Raw genomic sequence first — 25000 nt, 5'->3', positions numbered from 1 at the left:
ACATGTACACACTGGGACACCATCACCCAGAGGTACATGTACACACTGAGACACCATCACCCAGAGGTACATGTACACACTGAGACACCATCACCCAGAGGTACATGTACACACTGAGACACCATCACCTAGAGGTACATGTACACACTGAGACACCATCACCCAGAGGTACATGTACACACTGAGACACCATCACCCAGAGGTACATGTACACACTGAGACACCATCACCCAGAGGTACATGACACACACTGAGACACCATCACCCAGAGGTACATGTACACACTGAGACACCATCAACCAGAGGTACATGTACACACTGAGACACCATCAACCAGAGGTACATGTACACACTGAGACACCACCACCCAGAGGTACATGTACACACTGAGACACCATCACCCAGAGGTACATGTACACACTGAGACACACCATCACTGAGACACCATCACCCAGAGGTACATGTACACACTGAGACACCATCACCCAGAGGTACATGTACACACTGAGACACCATCACCCAGAGGTACATGTACACACTGAGACACCATCACCCAGAGGTACATGTACACACTGAGACACCATCACCCAGAGGTATATGTACACACTGAGACACCATCACCCAGAGGTACATGTACACACTGAGACACCATCACCCAGAGGTACATGTACACACTGAGACACCATCACCCAGAGGGTACACATGCACACACTGAGACACCATCACCCAGAGGTACATGTACACACTGAGACACCATCACCTAGAGGTACATGTACACACTGAGACACCATCACCTAGAGGTACATGTACACACTGAGACACCATCACCCAGAGGTACATGCACACACTGAGACACCATCACCCAGAGGTACATGTACACACTGAGACACCACCACCTAGAGGTACTGTACATCTACACTGTCTTTTTCAATCAGGGTTTTAAATTGTCTTTTTTGATCAACATTGCTAGTAGTTTTAAAAATTACCACCCAATCAGATTTTCCACTAGCCACATTTTTCTTTTCCTAACTTTACTTTATTTCAACTCCTTTGGTTTGTTTCATGCTGTTCTGTTCGTCTTTTCCTTTTCAGCGTAGCTTCTAATTTATAACACACGCTGAGACACGTAGACCGAGGTTTTACGACATGTCACGACATAGAGTTCATGGGAAATGTATGATTACAAGCAGTGATGAAGATCAAGCTTCCAAGCAAAACGCTCTTGTCAGTACAGACAAGAACAGGACATGAACCCCGGTCTCCTGGATAAAAGTCCTGTGTTGTTTGACCGATCCACCCCCCCAACCTGCCTCTCTAACAGGAGTTTCAGTCTTTCATACTATTCGCTACCGTTGTCTCTCTTGATCCTACTTCATCTTACAGCGCTGCAGTTGAGCTGCTCCTTTGCCCGGTGCGTCTTCATAAGGACAAGTAGGCTTCAGAGTTTATGTTGCTGTGGACGCAGTTTTCCAACCGTAAGAACGTAACGGAACTTTTTCTTTAGCAGAAGCAAAAATCGTTTTTTAAATCTATATTTGGTGTCAAATTATTCTTTTATTTGCTAAGTAGTCGTGTATTAAGGATGATCATTTTGAGCGGAGTTCTGATAGAATAAATGGTTCTTCTTTCTTTCGTGTCAGACCACCAACACAGCCCTTACAGGATTATTAAGACACATTTTAAATGAACACTTTCCTCCTGCTGACAGAAAACACAATAAATACTTAGATGGTACAAACATAAAGTGAACATTTCTAAACACTTTCAGATGAGAATGAATTATGGTACAAGTAGAAAATAAACAGATTAGGCAAATACTGTAGGTATTCCAGAAACGTTGTAAGGGAGGACTATACCTAACATATCTTTGCATATGAAAAACTTAAATACAAGTACTGTAAACTGTATGCAGGGGCCTCATTAACCTGTGAGTCCAGTACACAACATGTGTTTTTGTGTATTTCTCCTCTAACAGCTCAAGGTGTTCTGCTGTACGTGGGTCTGCCTCTGGTGGTCCTGGTCCTGGTCCTGGTCCTGGTCTCTCTGTCTCTGCTGATACTCTGCAGGAGGAGGAGGTCTAAAGCCAGAGGTGAGGCAACAGGAAACACACCCAGAGAGGCAGCAACCACACCGCTAACACTTCCCTTTTCTCACACAACAGTTTGAACTGTTTGTTCTCTCTTCACATGACAACGCACTTTTAAAACAGACACACCATTCAAGTTCATTTACTGTCACAACATGTCCACCATTTATGTTTCTGCTGTAGAACCGCCCCTTCAGATGTGTAATTAGTTCTCTGTTTCATCATTTCACTGAAGGCAAGGCAAGGCAATTTTATTTATATAGCACATTTCAGCACAAGGCAACTCAAAGTGCTTTACACAAATCATCAATCATTAAAGAACAAATAACAAAAATAGGGAGTAAAATAAGAATTAAAATAGTAATGAATACAAATTTAAAACCATTTAAGATACATAAAAAAAGAAAAAAAAAAAAAAGACTTGTCACAGAGGCTAAATAACTGCTGCACAACTTGTTCACCTTTAGAGTGTGGTGTTTTTAGTAGCAATGCTGTAAAGTTGTATGAAGAGGAATCCGCCGACACTGTTCTTGATTATAAAGGTTTATTTACATCAAAGAATTCAGCATCAATTTACAAGCTCTGCAGAGCCGGAGAGAGACAGTTTTCCAATTCTCCAATGGTCACTCTAAAGTTCTTTGTGTGAAGAACGTATATAACTATAATGTGTGTAACATAGATGGGGGAGGAAACAATAATGACCAATGGCTATCATCCTTTTGGAACCAAGCCAACAAAGGCATCCCTATTTCGAGGGGCCCCACTAATAACGCTTTCCAGATGTTTCCGGGGAAGTGTCCTGTAAAAGTGTGAAAAGGAAAGAAGAAAGTTCATTTGAGGTCTAAACTTAAGACGGAGTTTATTAAAAGTTCCTTAGAAGTCCAGATACTACAAGAGGAAGGTACATCTTAATGGTTTAAATGGTTCTTGGATCTTTTATTGGGGATTATCTGTCCCAGACACCAAGCAACTTTTCAATCTTGACTTATGCAAATAGTCCAATGACGTAAACATCGTCAACAACCAATAGGTTTCTCTCTCCAGCACCAAACAGGAAGCAGCAAACCAGCTGACAGTAAACATGGAGGGAAGTCTGGGGAGGCGGTGTCTTCTCTTTTAGTTTCTATCTGTTAGTTTATTCAGAACAAACTGCTGCACACACACAAGCTGCCACAGTGGGCTCCGTCACCACTAGTCCTCGGCCGTCTGCTTGGTGTGTCCCGGCCTTTAAAGTCTCAGTGTGTGGTAGTATGAGCCCCATGTTTCATGTTGGGTCATTTTCTAAACAAACTGTTGTGTTTTTCAGGACGTCCCGTGGAAACCGAGTACGCTGTCACAGAGGTGAGTTTGAGAAGATCTGAGAGCTCTGAGCATCATCAGTTGATGATAATAATAAAAACTAAACAGCTCCTCTCCTGTAGACCAGCCGAGTGTACGAGGACATCAGAGAGGACGGACTGTCTCCTCCTGTAGAAATCTCTTCAGTTTACTCTAGCGCCAAATACTCCAAACCAAGCGCTGCTGAGACCAACGATGACTACAGCGTTATCACTGCAGCTAACCTTCAAAATACAGTAAGAGAAACTCTGAAAGGCTTCAGCTCTGGGCTCAGAAACAGAAGCTTTGTCTCTCAGTCACAGACCCAACAGAGAACACTACTGGGGAGGTTTTAGGGCCCGAGCTCCGAAACTAAAGGAATTATTGTTATTATGCACAATAAATCACATTTTCAACTTAATATGCTCAAGAACTTACCAAAATCTGCACATGCATCAGGACTGATTAAAAATGTGATTGTTTGATTATTTGATGGGTTTCTTGCCTGGCCGCCCCCTAACAGCCCGTTACAGTTTTTATCTATTATTGTCATGCATGAGATACTATCAATCCTTGGACATTTCTGACAGTTCATGAAGTAGCTCATGAATGACTTTTGTGCATGAATTCATAATTCATGTACCCTTATTATGAAGTGTTGCCAATATTTAAAAAGTTGGTTTTGAGGGAGAAAATACCTTCAACATGATGTTAAACACAGCTGTTTGTTTGATAGAATCTAATTTTTATGGGTAATTTATCAGATTTATTAGTAATCCAAACACATATGGGTAATATATTTGCTGTTTATAATCTGAGCTATATTTGAGAGAGTACTGCTGTAAATACGGTCAGGTCCATAAATATTGGGACATCGACATAATTCTAATCTTTTGGGCTCTATACACCACCACAATGGATTTGAAATGAAATGAACAAGATGTGCTTTAACTGCAGACTTTCAGCTTTAATTTGAGGGTATTTACATCCAAATCAGGTGAACGGTGTAGGAATTACAACAGTTTGTATATGTGCCTCCTACTTTTTAAGGGACCAAAAGTAATGGGACAATTGGCTGCTCAGCTGTTCCATGGCCAGGTGTGTTATTCCCTCATTATCCCATTTACGAGGAGCAGAAAAAAGGTCCAGAGTTCATTTCAAGTGTGCTATTTGCATTTGGAATCTGTTGCTGTCAACTCTCAATATGAGATCCAAAGAGCTCACTATCAGTGAAGCAAGCCATCATTAGGCTGAAAAAACTAAACAAACCCATCAGAGAGATAGCAAAATCATTAGGTGTGGCTAAATCAACTGTTTGGAACATTCTTAAAAAAAAAGAACGCACCGGTTAGCTCAACAACACCAAAAGACCCGGAAGACCACAGAAAACAGCTGTGGTGGATGACGGAAGAATTCAACAGTTGGCCAGATGAAGAACACTCTCCAGGAGGTAGGTGTATGTGTGTCAAAGTCAACAATCAAGAGAAGACTTCACCAGAGTGAATACAGAGGGTTCACCACGAGATGTAAACCATTGGTGAGCCTCAAAAACAGGAAGGCCAGATTAGAGTTTGCCAAACAACATCTAGAAAAGCCTTCACAGTTCTGGAACAACATCCTATGGACAGATGAGACCAAGATCAACTTGTACCAGAGTGATGGGAAGAGAAGAGGATGAAGAAGGAAAGGAACTGCTCATGATCCAAAGCATACCACCTCATCAGTGAAGCATGGTGGTAATGTCATGGCGTGGGCACAAAAGCAGCAGGATGAATTCTGAAGTGTTTCGGGCAATATTATCTGCTCATATTCAGCCAAATGCTTCAGAACTCATTGGACGGCTCTTCACAGCGCAGATGGACAATGACTCGAAGCATACTGCGAGGGCAACCAAAACGTTTTTAAGGGAAAGAAGTGGAATGTTAAGCAATGGCCAAGTAAAATCACCTGACCTGAATCCGATTGAGCATGCATTTCACTTGCTGAAGACAAAACTGAAGGGAAAATGCCTCAAGAACAAGCAGGAACTGAAGACAGCTGCAGTAGAGGCCTGGCAGAGCATCACCAGGGATGAAACCCAGCGTCTGGTGATGTCTATGCGTTCCAGACTTCAGGCTGTAATTGACTGCAAAGGATTTGCAACCAAGTATTAAAAAGTGAAAGTTTGATTTATGATTGTTAATCTGTCCCATTACTTTTGGCCCCTTAAAAAGTGGGAGACACATACACAAACGGTTGTAATTCCTACACCGTTCACCTGATTTGGATGTAAATACCCTCAAATTAAAGCTGAAAGTCTGCAGTTAAATAACATCTTGTTAATTTCATTTCATATCCATTGTGGAGGTGTATAGAGACAAAAATATTAGAATTGTGTCGATGTCCCAATATTTATGGACCTGACTGAGAGGGTTCCTGAAGGACCACATCATCCAGGACCTCCATGCAGGAACACAGACCCAGACAGCGTGAGGTAGAACCAAAATTAAACAGAGAAAGTAGATCCACAACCTGTTACCACGTTGATCACATGACCTGCAGATCTGTTTTTATAATGCTTATTAAAACCTTTCTCCGTTTCCTCTCCCAGGCTGAAGAAGACTCCGGTAGACTCACCTACTCCGAGGTTCATTTTACAAACCGGGCCACCGGCTCGCTCAACAGCTCCCTCAGGGGAGACGCTGATCACGTGGTCTACTCTGTTCCTCGGGTTAGAGACGACTCTGATGCTGCCCCCCCTGAAGATGATCCTCCCGTCTACTCTACTGTTCATTAGCTCCAACTCTGCCGCAGCCGTCCACACCCAGAACTACAACCAGAACTAGAAATATGTATTTTTAAATCGTTCTAACTCCACCACAAGTGTAACACCAGCAAGAGTAGTGAATGTTATCGTTGGGTAGGGCTGCTCCATTAGGGAATAATCCTAATCAAGTTTATTTTAGTCAATATGGAAATCAGGATTATTTAACAGGATTACTTTTGGAAAGAAGTTGTTTATTATTGGAGTTAAAATTCAAGTGAAAACACCTTCAACTTTCCATTAAAATAAATAATATAAAATATATATTTAAATGTTTTCAAGAAAGAACACAGGACAAAATAAGAGTTTTCTCACAAGCGTAATGTGCAGAATGATTGTTTTTCTTGATGTAGATTGTTGTGATCATTAGATATAGACTGGATTAATAACCCAGCTCTGTGTTTGAGATCACTGTCACTGACAGCCAATCAGAATCAATCTGCATCTCCTGGATGTCTTAGTGCCGTCGGCCCCACGTTATCTTTCATTCATCTGATCTTATTCATAAGAAGATGAAGAATAAGAAACAGTTGAAATGTATTCGCTGCTGAGCGTCTCTAAGACCTTCGTATTCCTGAGTCACGATTCAGACATGACTTAAATATTGGTTTAAAACACTAGATTTATGAATGGGTCTTTAAAATCAGAAGACTCTCCTAACAGAGTTTGTTGGATTCTCCAAACTTGAATGTGTGAACCCAAAGCCTTTTTCTTTATCTGCACCACGTAAAAAAGAAATGTGTCATAAATCTGTGTGTTGTAGACCCCTGACACAGCAGATCCTCCATCAGGGTGGACCCTCACATCGTTATCGTTATGGTTACGGTAGTCTTCCTCCACAGCGCTGCGGAGGAAGGTCTGGCTAGTCCTCACAGCATTCCTTGATGCAGAAAAACGTGCTCTGGTTTATTGGCATCTCTCTAAACCAATCAGAATCATCGTGGGCGGGGCTAAGCTCCAGACGGAGCCACGGTGCCTCTGCTAAATAGTCTCAGGAAGGAACTGGTTCTGGTGGAACATGTGGACCTTCAGAAGTGGTTTTAGTCGTGGAACAGAAAAAGTCTAGTCTGTTAGACAGACAGACAGACAGATAGCTGTTAGACAGACAGACAGACAGACAGATAGTCTAGCTAGCTGTTAGACAAACAGACAGACAGACAGATAGTCTAGCTAGCTGTTAGACACACAGACTGACAGTCTAGCTAGCTGTTAGACACACAGACAGACAGACAGACAGACAGACAGACAGACAGATAGTCTAGCTAGCTGTCTGGATTTACCCAGCAGAGATCTGAGGAGCAGTAACCATAGTCCTCACAAATCCACCGGAGGTCAGAACCCCGACACAGAGACAGAGGAAGGGGAGGGACATCTGGTGGACGGAGCGATCCTGGACGGTGTCCATGGTGGATCTAGACTAAGGTTACTGTTCTAGTTGTAGTTGTTGGTGTGGACGGCCGTGCCAGTCGGCAGCAGAGAGCCGGTTTGAATAAAGTAAAGTTTAAATAATCTGAAAGATCTTCACCCAAACATCTGTCAGAGAGACTTTTACCTTCTGTCCTTCATAATGATCTATCTAACTTTATTATTAAAGGGTCTTTAACTTAAGTTATTTAGGTTAAGATGTATAATTATGTGTAAATTTTCATTACTCTAAGTTATTTTAGTTAAAGGTATAATCAGGTAAATCTGGGGTCAATGTTGAATATGAGATAAATATGAAAAATTATTTCCTGTGATGTGGTTTTATTTTGGTCTTTTTGAAAGTTACATATAGGGGTGGTGATGGAGCAGTGGATGTGACCCATACCTTTGGTGTGGGAGATCTGGGTTCAATTCCCACTGTGATACATCAACCAATGTGTCCCTGAGCAAGGCACTTAACCCCTAGTTGCTCCAGAGGTGTGTGACCTCTGATATATAGAGCATTTGTAAGTCACTTTGGATAAAAGGGTCAGCTAAATGACATGTAATGTAATATCATGTTGTTATGTAGATATATTCTTTATCTATGTTATTGTAATCTTTTATCAATCTCTGGCACAATATTTCAGTTCAGTTTTATATGGTGACATCACATCTATTTTAATAAAGAGAAGTGAGAAACCTTTCGACAAACAGGAAGTTGTTTGTGTTCATGATTGAAGCCACTTTCCTCCGTTGGTTAACAGAGGAAGTCCTCCGAGTGTTTTAATGTTTAAATGTGGACAGAGAGAGGGAGGAAACACCCCTCACTGCTGGGAAATACTTTACAACATATTAACGAGGTGAATGAAGCCACAGCTCAACTCTTCTTTAAATCTCTTCATCTTAACCCCCACCAACACATCCACCACGTTGACCTTTAAACACACTGTCCTAAATGATATGAAGACAGACAGAGACAGAGACACAGAAATGTGTTGTTTTCCCAAATATCCCAAAGGTAATGTAGCTATAAACAAAACTGTGTTTAAACTATCAGCACACACACATATGTAGTGCAGAGAATAAAACTATTCAATCTCATTGTTAGTATAACTATTAACTGTAATTACATAAAGTATAAATACTGTAAATATGGTAAATACTGTTATTGATATTCTAATTTCCTATTAAATCAACCAGCCATTTAAATTACTGTATTTCACTGAGTGAAGTTGTTGCATGTCAAATATCAACCATTAAAGGTCCAATATGTAATATGGTGGGTTAGTGATGGAGCAGTAGATATGACATGTACCTTTGGTGTGGGAGACCTGGGTTTGATTCCCACTGTGATGCATCAACCAATGTGTCCCTGAGCAAGGCACTCAACCCCTAGTTGTTCCAGAGGTGTGTTACCTCTGACATACAGAGCAATTGTAAGTTGCTTTGGATAAAAGGGTCAGCTAAATGATATGTAAAGTTAATATATTTACTGTAATAAATCCCAAAGGATTTAAGGAAACATGCTAAGTTGAAATACTCTCTTTTCTGACAACAATGCTAATGCCAGTATTTTGAATGTGTACTGCAGTATTTTAATCACTAGCTGTCAGTATTACATATTGCACCTTTAATAATATATAGGTTCCTAAAAAGGTTTTAAAATGAACTGCAGAGAGACAAAAGAAAACTCCTATTTAACATACTGTAACTTACTCCATTAGAGCTATAATTAAGCTGAGTATATATTATATTAATAGTGTGATGGGTCCTAGGCCTCCAGACCTATTAAGTCCCTCTGGTTGCTGGGATCTGGGGATTGGCTGATGAGGACTGATGATTGACACCTGGTACCCTGTTTACACGTACATAGCTATTTTGAAAAATGGAGACATTTCCTTCGTTTGTGTCCTTCGTTTACACGCACACGGAGAATTCTCCTCTGAAAACGAGTCTTTTAAAACCTCCGGCCAGAGTGGAGACAAACGGAGGTTTAGGCAGCCGAGAGAGAGGAAGAGGAAGTGATTGGTTGCTGTTGTTGCTATTTTCTGGATTCTGATTGGCTAACGTGGGCTCGTTACACCGCCACCTACACAGGCTCTTGACGGCACTGACGGCATATATACACGGGGACGTGTAAACAAACACTTTTCTGAAAAGTGACAGCTGTGTACGATGTTATTTTAGAAAACGGAGAGGTTGAAATGTCTGTTTATGAAAATAGCCGCCACGTGGAAACGTAGCATGGATCAACCGATTGTCCACGTGTTCATAAATAGGAGTACCTGGGCAGTCCTCTTCCTCTCCCTCTCTCTCTCTCTCTCTCTCTCTCTCTCTCTCTCCCTCTCTCTCTCTCTCTCTCTCTCTCTCTCTCTCTCTCTCTCTCTCTCTCTCTCTCTCTCTCCTCTCTCTCTCTCTCTCTCTCTCTCTCTCTCTCTCTCTCTCTCTCTCTCTCTCTCTCTCTCTCTCTCTCTCTCTCTCTCTCTCTCTCTCTCTCTCTCTCTCTCTCTCTCTCTCTCTCTCTCTCTCTCTCTCTCTCCCCCTCTCTCCCTCTCTCTCTCCCTCTCTCTTTCTCTCCCTCCCTCTCTCTCTTCAAGGTTGCTTGGTGTGTGTAAATTTTGGGTTGAGTTACTTTTGTGTTCTAACATTGCTCCACCTACACACATCCAGACACTACACACATTACTGACCTTTGTGTATTTAAATACATTAGATGTAATATAGCAAACATGTGTGTTGTCCACATGTTGTCATACCTGTGAGCCAAATTATGACAACAGACATTAATCTGTTAGACTGAGCTCTGATCTCTGCTTTGTCTGCTGATGGTCTCAGACCATATATTTAGACTGTCTGCAGGATCATGTGTGCAGATTTCCCAGCATGCAGAGGGGCATGCTGTTCACAGAGAGGCCTGCAGGTGGAGACATCAACACACTGAAACACACTCAGTGTTTGATGCCTGTTGGTCTAACACATTGACATATATATAATGGACCAGCAGACCCCGTGTCTCTGGTCTGAGACCAGTGGAGGATATCAGAAGTCTCTTTCCCGGTGCTGGCTGAGTGTTACTGAGCAGCCTCCATCCCTCCCCTGATAAACTGAGCTTGAAGGCGTAGATGTGACAACCTGGCAACCTAGAACCCTCAACCTGGCAACCTGGCCGGCTCATCAGATGTCCGTGAGCTCTTTGGGCCCCAGTTGTTTGGGTGTTGACCTTTTATACGGGTTGAGGCATCAGGTGTTCAATTTTAATAATGTGACGATTACAATTGTAGATTTTGAGCAACGTGTCTGAAAGTGTGAAGTCTTCTGGTAGCTGTGAGAGAGAAATCTCAATCATTCCCAATCTCACAGAGACGGAGAGTGTAGGTATATGTAAGGAGATAACATAGACACAGGCTAATTACTGATCACTAACATGCTAGTTAACATTAGTAATTACTGATCACTAACATGCTAGTTAACATTAGTAATTACTGATCACTAACATGCTAGTTAACATTAGTAATTACTGATCACTAACATGCTAGTTAACATTAGTAATTACTGATCACTAACATGCTAGTTAACATTAGTAATTACTGATCACTAACATGCTAGTTAACATTAGTAATTACTAGATCACTAACATGCTAGTTAACATTAGTAACTACTGATCACTAACATGCTAGTTAACATTAGTAATTACTGATCACTAACATGCTAGTTAACATGCTAGTTAACATTAGTTAACATTACTGATCACTAACATGCTAGTTAACATTAGTAATTACTGATCACTAACATAGTTAACTAGTTAACATTAGTTAAATTAGTATTATTGATCACTAACATGCTAGTTAACATTAGTAACTATTGATCACTAACATGCTAGTTAACATTAGTAATTAGTTAACATTAGTAATTACTGATCACTAACATGCTAGTTAACATTAGTAAATTACATTGATCACTAACATGCTAGTTAACATTAGTAATTAAACCTAAACAGATAATGGAAGTCCAAACTGCCTGTGAGCTTCTCCTGTACTATACGGTAATTCCTCTACTGTGTGACAGTAAGTCTCGTGGTTATGACCCAATCGTTAGCCTATTGTTATAAAAGCGTCTGCTACGGAGCCATAACGTGAGCTACGAGGTAATGGAGCCTTTTATACATTGTCGTGTTTCTTTAGAAATAAACAACGAACAAATCGAGTCTTTAAACATTTCAGATGTAAAGTTAATCTCTGTCAAGTGGACGTAAAAAAAATGGTGGTCAGTGTAATGCTAACAAGAGGTGATCGCTTTGTAGCAACAAAATGGCGCCATCGGAGGTTCGAGTCCTGAAGCGAAGCTGACCTCCCCCTTGCCTAAACCCAACAGGAAGTCCGCCATTTTGAATTGAAAGTTTGAAAATTTGAGCCATTTTGGCCATTTGGACGCATACAGCGCAGTTGCTTTTCACCAACTGCAAGAGCCAGGCGGACGCAGGCGGACCCAGTGCATGCTGGGAAACGCCGGCCTCTCAGCTATTCGAACAGCTGATTGGTTCAGAATCGACTCAACATGATGACGTTTTATATAAACTTTTTTATTGATTTTTAATCGGAGGGATGTTAACTGCTATTTGTCTGATTTAAAGGCTTATTCTGTACAGAACACATGTAGTGAGGCCGATATTTACGTTTAGAAGTCAGAGAGACTAAATCTGTTCAGATTACAGATCATCTACAGTCTGTTGGTAATTAAAATCAGCAACAGATCTCATGTAGAGCCTTCTGACAGCTACTCTGTCATAATACAATCAACTGGAGACTGTGTAGGAGCTGATATATGGGTCTGATAACATTTTATTAAATCAGAATCGGAATCAGCCAGAGAATGTCTAATAAGGGAGAACTTCCACTCGGGAAAATTCGGGTTGGTACAATGGGGCTAATAGGGAGTGAGATAGGGAGTGAACAGGCTCTCCATAGACAGGCTCTGAATCAGCTGGAAACTGTCCGACCTGAGAGCGGACTTTTGTCACCGCCCCCCCGCTGCTGCCGCCTGCTCTCGTCTACTTTACAGGCGAGGAGCAGCTCATCTCCAACGAGCCTATTATCTTCAGGTGTGTACACACACACACACACACACACACACACACACACACACACACACACACACACACACACACACACACACACACACACACACACACACACACACACACACACACACACACACACACACACACACACACACACACACACACACACACACACACACACACACACACACACACACACACACACACACACACACACACACACACACACACACACACACACACACACACACACACACACACACACACACACACACACACACACACACACACACACACACACACAGACACACCCCCAAGGGTTCAGCCATAAAGACCAGTGTATCTTCTAAAGATAATAATCTGCTGATTAAATTAGAGACTAAAACATTGAACAAAGTCAATAAAAAGTAAAGTCTCCTCCAGAGTTCCCAGAACATTTACAGACCATATGAACTCAAATGCTAAATGTTGTATATTTTATTAAAGGTTTGGCAGCAGGATGTTTGACACGTCTAAAACTGGACTTGATGTGTGAAAGCTTGATGAACTGAACTAGAAATCAAACAGAATCAATAAAGTTTTACAACAGTTGAAGAGAAGAGACAGACAGACATCAGTTATAAGCAGCGCTGCTAACGCGTTGAGCTGCGGTTATAACTCATCTTTCTATGAAAATATATCTACACATTTATACAATCATTTCATATACAAGTCCAACTTAAAGAGGAACTCTGATTCCTTCATCTTGGACTCTCTGTCTCCATGTTTGTGTGTCTGACAACATTATGGGATGGATCCCTACAGAGATAGAGTTTTTAGTTAAACAGTAAGATCATTTTAGTTTAACATGAAACAGCCCCGAAATCACCATCACCAAACTACACCAGACTCCATGTAAATAATCAGGACTTTTTTTTAGAGCCAGCATATCTCCACCAGACTCCATGTAAATAATCAGGACTTTTAGCGTGTATAGAGCCAGCATATCTCCACCAGACTCCATGTAAATAATCAGGACTTTTAGCGTGTATAGAGCCAGCATATCTCCACCAGACTCCATGTAAATAATCAGGACTTTTCCACCAGACTCCGTAAATAATATAGAGCCAGCATATCTCCACCAGACTCCATGTAAATAATCCGGACTTTTATCATCGTAAAAAACACACTTCATTCAAAGTGGACAGAAACTAAATAAAACTACCAAAAGCCGTCTTGGTTCATCTTTCCACTGTTCCAACAATCACCACTCTGGTTTGGTTGAAATAAATCCTTAATTCACCTATTTACATGTGGAGATATGCTGGCTCTATACACGCTAAAAGTCCTTATTATTTACATGGAGTCTGGTGGAGATATGCTGGCTCTATACACGCTAAAAGTCCTGATTATTTACATGGAGTCTGGTGGAGATATACTGGCTCTATACACGCTAAAAGCCCTGATTATTTACATGGAGTCTGGTGGAGATATGCTGGCTCTATACACGCTAATATTCCTGGCAGATAAGACCCAATCTGGAGGCCAACGTTGGCGTGCCTCCTCGTTTCCAAGTGTCACGGATGCCAGGAGGAGACTCTGCAGAAGATATTCATCTTTAAAGGGGTGATAGGATGCAAAACTGAGTTTACTTTGTCATAGTGGAATAATGACAGTTTGGAGGGTAAATAAGACAGACAGAGTCCCTCTTTTCTCTGAAAATCTCACAGTTTGAAACTCCCGCTGAAAACGGGAAAATCTCAATAAAGCTAAAAGTTCATTAATAGTCAACTCCTCAACTCCTCCTTATTTGGCTCTATCTTCTATCTTTGTAACGCCCCAAAATTTACATAGGCCACTAACTGATCTGGGACCAGTTTGTGTTGTGAATCTAGGTCGAGCAGATCTCAGAAACTGTATACATTGTTTGTCTGCTATTTCATTACTAAATTCACTTTTGAAACTTTTTATGCCAGAAATCAACTATGTAGAGGTTTAAAATGGGCCGCTTTACTAAAATTGATGTCTAATTGCAGATTTTGTCTGTGTGTGTTCGTGTCCGGTGCTGCCTGGGTAGCTGCCTCGCCGCCCGGCCTGCCTTCCTCCACAGACCCCGGCCCGCGGTGAGCTCGATGGAGCTCCGTCACGGCTGGCAGCCCACGGTGCTCCATACCCGAGCATAGTCACTGTTTCTGGGTGACTGGACTACCAAACGCCGGGGCCCTGACAGAGCTCCAGGGCCTGCAGCTCCCCTCTTCCTGCTACTGGCCCGTGTGTGAGAGAGAGAGCCCGGTCAGCGAGCTTGTTACACCAGCAATCTCTCACCACACGTTCCAGTTAATCTAATAATGGATATGTGTGCTGAGTTATTTAAAACCCTTGTCTTGTCCTTCGTGTCACAGGGACTTGTTTAGTTTATTTAACGCGTTCAAGTGCAGGATGAAGGACGAGGCCCCCGCCGGTTCACGTGAAATGTCATCACACAGTACGCGAGGGTCACCGGGACCTGAAGCTCAACACAAGGCCAACACAAAACGCCAAATAAACTGAACGGGTCCCAGTGACCCGAAGGACAACACAAGGGTTAAACAAACGATGGGGGAAATAAACGCCTCTTGTCTGGGAGTCTCATTGATAAGAGCCCGTGAGCTGGATGGAGCTCTATGAATGAGAGCTAGCTAGCCTCCTCCTAACGAGACCTCTCAGGTTCACAAAAATGCATTAAATTGAAATCAGTGTTAGCTTTGTAAGACCTTAGGGTAGCTAAGACATAAATGCCGGGATGAAAGGCAGCCGTGAAACGGTGACTTTCTGCTGGGTATGGAGCCCAGCTCGTCAGACTGTGTGGAGCTCCTGAAATCCGACACGTCTTAACAAATTTGCAATTAGTCATACATTTTCGTAAAACGGGCCATATTTGAGCTTTATATAGTTTATTTTCGCAAAAAAAAAAAGTCTCAGAAGTGAATTTGGGAACAAAATAGCAGACAATGTATAACATTACAGTGTCTGAAATATGAGACCTGCTGTCTCGTCTCCAATGTATGTGTATGTGCTTCGCTCAACCAATCAGCGCAAAGCTCATCTAAATATTCATGAGCATACCATATTTGGAAGAAAAGCTCTTGTTCCAAATAGATTCATTCCACAGGGATGCATAAGGGCCCATAAAATAGCACCTGGGCCATTTTCAGCCCAACCAATGTTACATACCCCATTAGGAGATTAAGGAACAGTGTGAAATACCCTATAGAATCATTCTATCACCCCTTTAACATGATAAATACCCTATAGAATCATTCTATCACCCCTTTAACATGATAAATACCCTATAGAATCATTCTATCACCCCTTTAACATGATAAATACCCTATAGAATCATTCTATCACCCCTTTAACATGATAAATACCCTATAGAATAACCCCTTTCATGATTCTAGAATCATTCACCCCTTTAACATGATAAATACCCTATAGAATCATTCTATCACCCTTTAAACCAAAACGGAGCAAAATACCAAGAGGAAACTGAGTTTAATGAAGAAGAGAATAAGAGAAGAAGAGAAGCATAGCTTGTTATCTGTGGTGTTGTGGTTGTTGACTGAGCCTGTTCTGTTACTACATTAAATTAACATCAGTCGTGTGGAATTCCTAAAAGAACTAGACTCTATAATGGAGAAGGAATTTAGTGATTAGAAATGTAACATTTAAGTGTTTTTCAGTCACAATGATGTTGTTTTTAAGATCTGGTTTTCTACCAATCCCTAAGGAGTAAATCTCCTCAGCATCAGAGAGCCAATCAGCACGCAGCATGCTTCTACCGAGCTCTAATGCTGTCTGTGATTGGCTGTCTAACATCGTAGAGACACGCAGGAGAAACTCTCCGTCACACAGAGACAGACTCACGTAGTCGGAGCGGAAACAGAAAGACTACGATCTGAGCTGTAATGTGTCATGTTCTCATTTCTTGTTGTTTTAATGAACTGGAATCCAAACAGTTTAGGAACCGGTACCAGAGTCCCGGTGTTGGTATCCAGCCCTGCTGTAGGTCTAAATCAATAATCAATAATCACTCATCACAGCTCGCCGGTTGGGAAATGTTCTGGTACCTTCATGATGTTTAACAAAATAAAATGTGTTCAGACACTTCTTCTAGAAATGGATCAACCTCGCTTTGTCCACCGGAGGAGCTGCTGTTCTGTCCCGCAGCAGCAGACTGTCTCTCAGAGACTCAGAGACAAGACTCACTCAGAGACAAGACTCACTCAGAGACAAGACTCTCTCAGAGACAAGACTCACTCAGAGACAAGACTCACTCAGAGACAAGACTCAGAGACAAGACTCACTCAGAGACAAGACTCACTCAGAGACAAGACTCTCTCAGAGACAAGACTCAGAGACAAGACTCACTAAGAGACAAGACTCTCTCAGAGACAAGACTCACTCAGAGACAAGACTCACTCAGAGACAAGACTCTCTCAGAGACAAGACTCACTCAGAGACAAGACTCACTAAGAGACAAGACTCTCTCAGAGACTCACAAGACAAGACTCACTCAGAGACAAGACTCACTCAGAGACAAGACTCTCTCAGAGACTCACTCAGAGACAAGACTCACTCAGAGACAAGACTCACTCAGAGACAAGACTCACTCAGAGACTCACTAAGAGACAAGACTCACTCAGAGACAAGACTCACTGAGAGACTCACTCAGAGACAAGACTCTCTCAGAGACTCAAGACTCACTCAGAGACAAGACTCACTGAGAGACTCACTCAGAGACAAGACTCTCTCAGAGAGACAAGACTCACTGAGAGACTCACTCAGAGACTCACTGAGAGACTCACTCAGAGACAAGACAAGACTCACTCAGAGACTCACTCAGAGACAAGACTCTCTCAGAGACTCACTCAGAGACTCGCTCTCCATGAGTCTCTCTCTATGAGTTTCTCTCTGCCCCGCCTGTGTCTCTGTGTGTCTGTCTGTGTGTCTGTCTGTCTGCCTGTCTGCCTGTCTGCCTGTCTGTGTGTCCGGTTGTCAGAGACAGCAGGGTCAAAGGTCAGGGCTCAGAGTTCGGGGGTGACAGGTGTCAGCGCCACACCGACAGGTGTCTCCACGGTGCACAGGTCCTGCAGCAGCCGCCTGATTCGCTGTTTGAGCTGCGGGAGGCGGGACAAAGGGTCCGGAGGTTCCAGCTCTCCTGAGTGGTCCAACCAGGACTCCAACACTGCAGAGAGAGAGATAATATTAATATTAATGATATATAATGTTGAGTGTGTATGATCAGCCATGTTTCCTCTAATGATGAAGGCTGTTACCATCGAGCTCTCTCTCGATCAGGTCCATCCTGGAGCTGATCTGGTGGTGGACTGACTCCACGTGATCCAGCAGGTTCAGCCGGCACTCGGCCTCGGAGGCCCACGAGGCTCCACCGGCTGCTGCTGGGTGTGTGTGTGTCTGAGGTGTGTCTGAGTGTGTGTCTGAGGGTGTGGTGTGTCTGAGGGGTGTGTGTGTCTGAGTGTGTGTCTGGTGTGTCTGAGGTGTGTCTGAGTGTGTGTCTGAGTGTGTGTCTGAGGGTGTGCACAGCTGTCTGTGTGTGTGTCTGTGTGTGTGCAGTGTGTGTCTGTGTTTGTATCTCCCGTGGCCTCAGCTGGTTTGGTGTCGACATCTTCAGGCTTTATTTCCTACAGAAACAGAATCACAACTGCTGCTTCATCACATCACACAACAATTATCACCAACAAATAAACTCAGCAAACTTGGGGCTACAACCCACGATTATCTTTCTTCACTGTGGATCATTTTCTGGATGAATGGATTAGTTGTTTGCTGCCTGGATTAACTACCAGACCTGGATGTAACTACCAGACTGGCTGGATGTAACTACCAGACCGGCTGGATGTAACTACCAGACCGACTGGATGTAACTACCAGACTGACTGGATGTAACTACCAGACTGACTGGATGTAACTACCAGACTGGCTGGATGTAACTACCAGACCGGCTGGATGTAACTACCAGACCGACTGGATGTAACTACCAGACCGGCTGGATGTAACTACCAGACTGGCTGGATGTAACTACCAGACCGACTGGATGTAACTACCAGACTGACTGGATGTAACTACCAGACTGGCTGGATGTAACTACCAGACCGACTGGATGTAACTACCAGACTGACTGGATGTAACTACCAGACTGGCTGGATGTAACTACCAGACTGGCTGGATGTAACTACCAGACTGACTGTGGATGTAACTACCAGACTGGCTGGATGTAACTACCAGACTGACTGGATGTAACTACCAGACCGACTGGATGACCGGCTGGATGTAACTACCAGACTGACTGGATGTAACTACCAGACCGACTGGATGTAACTACCAGACCGGCTGGATGTAACTACCAGACTGACTGGATGTAACTACCAGACTGAACTACCAGACTGACTGGAAACTAAGACCGACTGGATGTAACTCTAGCCCTCTGCAACAAGTAAACAAGCCTGTTTTAGTCACTGTTTTTTTACAGAAGTAGATTAGTCTTTTCTGATCGACTATTAAGCACAAGAGGCATCACTAAGTGTGAGACTGTTTATTCTTTGGTTGGGGGAGGGATCCTAAAGACAAAATTTATATTATATATTATATATTATATATTTATATTATATATATATATATATATATATATATATAAAATATTCTTTGGTTAGGGGAGGAGGGATCCTAAAGACAAATGTTTATATTATATATTATATTATATATATATATATATATATATATATATATATATATATATATATATATATATATATATAAAATAGGGGAGGAGGGTTAGGGGAAAGAGAAATGTTTATATTATATATTATATATATATATATATATATATATATATATATATATATATATATATATATATATATATATATATATATATATATATATAAAATATTCTTTGTTAGGGGAGGAGGGATCCTATAGAGAAATGTTTTGGTGTTCTTTACTGCTCTAAGTGAAATGTATGGAGTTAAGCCATACTTTAGTTACTTTGTTTTGTAAAGACCAAGCGGTGTGCATCTCTATTATCTGATCAGTCAGCGGGACTCTCAGCCTCCATCTGAGCTCAGCTCTAGGAAACAACAGCTCACAATCTCCTTCTGCATAAAACCAGACCGCAATATCTATTTCAGCTGGTTTTATTGTCTTTTTATAAATGTTTATAACAGGTTTTAAGTGCTCTCTGTCAGGTTTTATGTAAAGCATTTACCTTGAATTAAATCATCTGGAACAAACTCCCAGAAAACTGCAGCTTCGCCCGAAACTATCGCTGCTTTTAAATCATCGCTGAAGACTTTCTGATGCTGCCTTTAAATAACTGTTCATTTCTTACACTGAACATCCTGTATTATTCCACGTTTCTAACTGCTCTTTAAAGGTCCAATATGTAATACCGACAGCTAGTGTTTAAAAAAGTTACTGCAGTACAAATTCAAAATACTGGAGAGTCGTCTCCCCCGCCCCCTCCTCCCCAGACTAGAAGTTCCCGGGGGTTGCCAGGCTGAGACCACAGCATCCAACAATGTAGCTAGTCTCACATAGCCAGTCTCCACATAGCCAGACATGCTAGTCTCACATAGCCAGACATTACTCCACAGCACAGCGGAGTAGCTAACGGTAGATGCTAGTCTCACATAGCCAGACATTACTCCACAGCACAGCGGAGTAGCTAACGGTAGATGCTAGTCTCACATAGCCAGACATTACTCCACAGCACAGCGGAGTAGCTAACGGTAGATGCTAGTCTCACATAGCCAGACATTACTCCACAGCACAGCGGAGTAGCTAACGGTAGATGCTAGTCTCACATAGCCAGACATTACTCCACAGCACAGCGGAGTAGCTAACGGTAGATGCTAGTCTCACATAGCCAGACGTTACTCCACAGCACAGCGGAGTAGCTAACAGTAGATGCTAGTCTCACATAGCCAGACGTTACTCCACAGCACAGCGGAGTAGCTAACAGTAGATGCTAGTCTCACATAGCCAGACGTTACTCCACAGCACAGCGGAGTAGCTAACGGTAGATGCTAGTCTCACATAGCCAGACATTACTCCACAGCACAGCGGAGTAGCTAACGTTAGATGCTAGTCTCACATAGCCAGACATTACTCCACAGCACAGCGGAGTAGCTAACAGTAGATGCTAGTCTCACATAGCCAGACATTACTCCACAGCACAGCGGAGTAGCTAACGGTAGATGCTAGTCTCACATAGCCAGACATTACTCCACAGCACAGCGGAGTAGCTAACAGTAGATGCTAGTCTCACATAGCCAGACATTACTCCACAGCACAGCGGAGTAGCTAACGGTAGATGCTAGTCTCACATAGCCAGACATTACTCTGTAACCAACTGGCTTAGAATTACAGTATGAACCTCTAAAAACACTCCTCTCCTGAACGATGAACGCTGAAGGAATCCTAACAAACAGGAGATGCTTGAGACTACAACTCCCATGATCCCACGCTGCGTTACCACCCTCCCCACCTGCTTTTCTGTGAGTGAGAGTTAAAAGAAGCCGTCAGCGAGTGTTAATAACAGGACTCTCTTTGTTACCTTCCCCTCGGAGTTTTCCCATGATGCACCAGGCTTCTGGTAGCAGTGCTCACTGCTGACGTAGCAGACGGGCGTCTCGGCTCTCGGGCTGGACGCCGGCCTCGGCCCGTCCTCCTGTCGCCATGGCAACCTCCACAGCTGCAGGTCAGGGTGGGACGGAGCGCTGTGAGCAAAGGCCGGAGGTTTGGTTTCTAACACTTCATTTACTGCATTCTGGGGACTGTCTCTGCATCAGTTTATGGAGCAAATGTCAGTCAGACAGACAGGCAGACAGACAGGCAGACATGATGTGAGAGGGACAGACAGACAGACAGACATAATGTGAGACAGACAGGCAGACAGACATGATGTGAGAGAGACAGACAGATAGCATGTGAGACAGATAGGCAGACAGACATACAGCATGTGAGACAGACAGGCAGACAGACAGTATGTGAGAGGGACAGACAGACAGACTGACAGTATGTGAGACAGACAGACAGACAGCATGTGAGACAGACAGCATGTGAGACAGACAGGCAGACAGACAGTATGTGAGACAGACAGTATGTGAGAGGGACAAACAGACAGACTGACAGTATGTGAGACAGACAGACAGACAGCATGTGAGACAGACAGGCAGACAGACAGTATGTGAGACAGACAGACAGACAGTATGTGAGACAGACAGGCAGACAGACAGTATGTGAGACAGACAGGCAGAGAGACAGTATGTGAGAGGGACAGGCAGACAGACAGTATGTGAGACAGACAGGCAGAGAGACAGTATGTGAGAGGGACAGGCAGACAGACAGGCAGACAGACAGTATGTGAGACAGACAGGCAGACAGACAGTATGTGAGAGGGACAGGCAGACAGACAGTATGTGAGACAGACAGGCAGACAGACAGTATGTGAGAGGGACAGGCAGACAGACAGTATGTGAGACAGACAGGCAGACAGACAGTATGTGAGAGGGACAGGCAGACAGACAGTATGTGAGACAGACAGTATGTGAGAGGGACAGACAGGCAGTATGTGAGACAGACAGGCAGACAGACAGTATGTGAGACAGACAGTATGTGAGACAGACAGTATGTGAGACAGACAGCATGTGAGACAGACAGCATGTGAGACAGACAGTATGTGAGAGGGACAGATAGACCGTATGTGAGACAGACAGACAGACAGTATGTGAGACAGACAGCATGTGAGACAGACAGTATGTGAGACAGACAGACAGTATGTGAGACAGACAGCATGTGAGACAGACAGTATGTGAGACAGACAGTATGTGAGACAGACAGACAGTATGTGAGACAGACAGCATGTGAGACAGACAGTATGTGAGACAGACAGTATGTGAGACAGACAGACAGTATGTGAGACAGACAGTATGTGAGAGGGACAGACAGACAGTATGTGAGACAGGCAGTATGTGAGACAGACAGTATGTGAGAGGGACAGACAGACAGTATGTGAGACAGACAGTATGTGAGAGGGACAGACAGACAGTATGTGAGACAGACAGTATGTGAGAGGGACAGACAGACAGTATGTGAGACAGACAGTATGTGAGAGGGACAGACAGACAGTATGTGAGACAGGCAGTATGTGAGAGGGACAGACAGACAGTATGTGAGACAGACAGTATGTGAGACAGACAGCATGTGAGACAGACAGACAGACAGGCAGTATGTGAGACAGACAGTATGTGAGACAGACGGTATGTGAGACAGACAGACAGACAGGCAGTATGTGAGACAGGCAGTATGTGAGACAGACAGTATGTGAGACAGACAGGCAGTATGTGAGACAGACAGTATGTGAGACAGGCAGTATGTGAGACAGACAGCATGTGAGACAGACAGACAGACAGGCAGTATGTGAGACAGACAGTATGTGAGACAGACAGTATGTGAGACAGACAGCATGTGAGACAGACAGACAGACAGGCAGTATGTGAGACAGACAGTATGTGAGACAGGCGGTATGTGAGACAGACAGACAGACAGGCAGTATGTGAGACAGGCAGTATGTGAGACAGACAGTATGTGAGACAGACAGGCAGTATGTGAGACAGACAGTATGTGAGACAGGCAGTATGTGAGACAGACAGCATGTGAGACAGACAGACAGACAGGCAGTATGTGAGACAGACAGTATGTGAGACAGACAGTATGTGAGACAGGCAGTATGTGAGACAGACAGACAGTATGTGAGACAGGCAGTATGTGAGAGGACCCACTGCAGCAGGCTGAGGTGGAGCTGCATGCTGCGGAGCACCTGTCCCAGGAGGTGAGAGTGAGCCAGCAGGCTGCTGGTGTGAGAGATCTTGGAGGCGTTGATCTCAGAGTAGTTCTCCTTCACACACGATAGGCCGAACATGTGACCAGATATCAGCCAATCAGGTTCTGACAGGAACCGCTGAGCCCGCCTCCAGCCTGCACACACACACACACACACACACACACACACACACACACACACACACACACACACACACACAGACACACACACAGACACACACACACACACACACACACACACACACACACACACACACACACACACACACACACAGACACACACACACACACACACACACACACACACACACACACACACACAGACACACGCATTTTGTTGTATGTTTGTTGTATTTTAGCAGAATACTGAAAGTTCCCATTTTAATATATACATGTAATACCATATAGTGATATGGAGTCATATCGAGCTCTAGGAGAGTTGTGTGAGGAACGATGATGAAGCTCTTACCTGCAGAGTGTCTGCAGTAGTAGCAGGTGTAGTTGTGTGGGACGTTGTCTTCATATAAACCCATACAGGTGCCGTGCTGCCAGCAGAGACACGACTCACACTGCAGACACACACACACACACACACACACACACACACACACACACACACACACACACAGACACACACAGACACACACAGACACGAGGAAAGATTTCAGCAAACCAGAACTGAGTTCAAAGTGTGTTTGAAGTTTGTTTAAGACAGAAACATGTAAAAAGCTGCAGTTAGTTTTCTATCTGCTCCTGTATAAGTGTGTGTCTGTGTGTGTGTGTCTGTGTGTGTGTGTGTGTGTGTGTGATTGTGTGTGTGAGAGTGACTGTGTGTGTGTGTGTGTGTGTGTGTCTGTGTGTGTGTGAGTGACTGTGTGTGTGTGTGTGTGTGTGTGTGTGTGTGATTGTGTGTGTGAGAGTGACTGTGTGTGTGTGTGTGTGTGTGTGTGAGTGTGTATGTCTCTGTGTGTGAGAGTGACTGTGTGTGCGTGCGTGTGTGTGTGTATACCTGGTATGTGTGTGCGTGTCTGTGTGTGTGTGTATACCTGGTGTGTGTGTGTGTGTGTGTGTGTGTGTGTGTGTGTGTGTGTGTGACTGTGTGTGTCTGTGTGTGTGTGTGTGTGTGTGTGTGTGTGTGTGTGTGAGTGACTGTGTGTGTGTGTGTGTGTGTGTGTGTGTGTGTGTGTGTGTGTGTGTGTGTGAGTGACTGTGTGTGTGTCTGTGATTGTGTGTGTGTGTGTGTGTGTGAGTGACTGTGTGTGTGTGTGTGTGTGTGTGTGTGTGTGTCTCTGTGTGTGTGAGTGACTGTGTGTGTGTGTGTGTGTGTGTGTGTACCTGGTATGTGTGTGTGTGTGTGTGTGTGTGTGTGTATACCTGGTGTGTGTGTGTGTGTGTGTGTGTGTGTGTGTATACCTGGTGTGTGTGT

The 25000-nt window shown here is 43.4% G+C and overlaps 2 protein-coding genes across 2 annotated transcripts in view; one reads left to right on the top strand and one right to left on the bottom strand.

Moving 5' to 3' along the window:
* LOC114559275 (uncharacterized) overlaps window positions 1–7159 on the top strand; it is a 58430-nt gene extending 51271 nt beyond the window's left edge. The window contains exons 6-9 of the mRNA XM_028583857.1: window positions 1976–2089; window positions 3393–3427; window positions 3508–3660; window positions 5994–7159. Of these exons, the coding sequence (XP_028439658.1) occupies window positions 1976–2089; window positions 3393–3427; window positions 3508–3660; window positions 5994–6179 (488 nt within the window). The 3' untranslated portion in view covers window positions 6180–7159. The remainder of the gene's footprint in view (window positions 1–1975; window positions 2090–3392; window positions 3428–3507; window positions 3661–5993) is intronic.
* An 11068-nt stretch (window positions 7160–18227) lies between these two features.
* Window positions 18228–25000, bottom strand: part of LOC114558617 (PHD finger protein 20) — a gene marked incomplete at its 3' end in the record, with an annotated part of 40360 nt that continues 33587 nt past the window's right edge. Inside the window, exons 14-17 of the mRNA XM_028582682.1 lie at window positions 24044–24143; window positions 23514–23709; window positions 21287–21512; window positions 18228–18353 (exon numbers count right to left, since the gene is read on the bottom strand). Of these exons, the coding sequence (XP_028438483.1) occupies window positions 18228–18353; window positions 21287–21512; window positions 23514–23709; window positions 24044–24143 (648 nt within the window). The remainder of the gene's footprint in view (window positions 18354–21286; window positions 21513–23513; window positions 23710–24043; window positions 24144–25000) is intronic.

Source organism: Perca flavescens, chromosome 7 (assembly GCF_004354835.1).
Source record: "Perca flavescens isolate YP-PL-M2 chromosome 7, PFLA_1.0, whole genome shotgun sequence".
Taxonomy (NCBI): Eukaryota; Metazoa; Chordata; class Actinopteri; order Perciformes; family Percidae; genus Perca; species Perca flavescens.
Note: the sequence above shows the minus strand (reverse complement) of the source record. Positions and strands in the feature narration are given on the sequence as shown.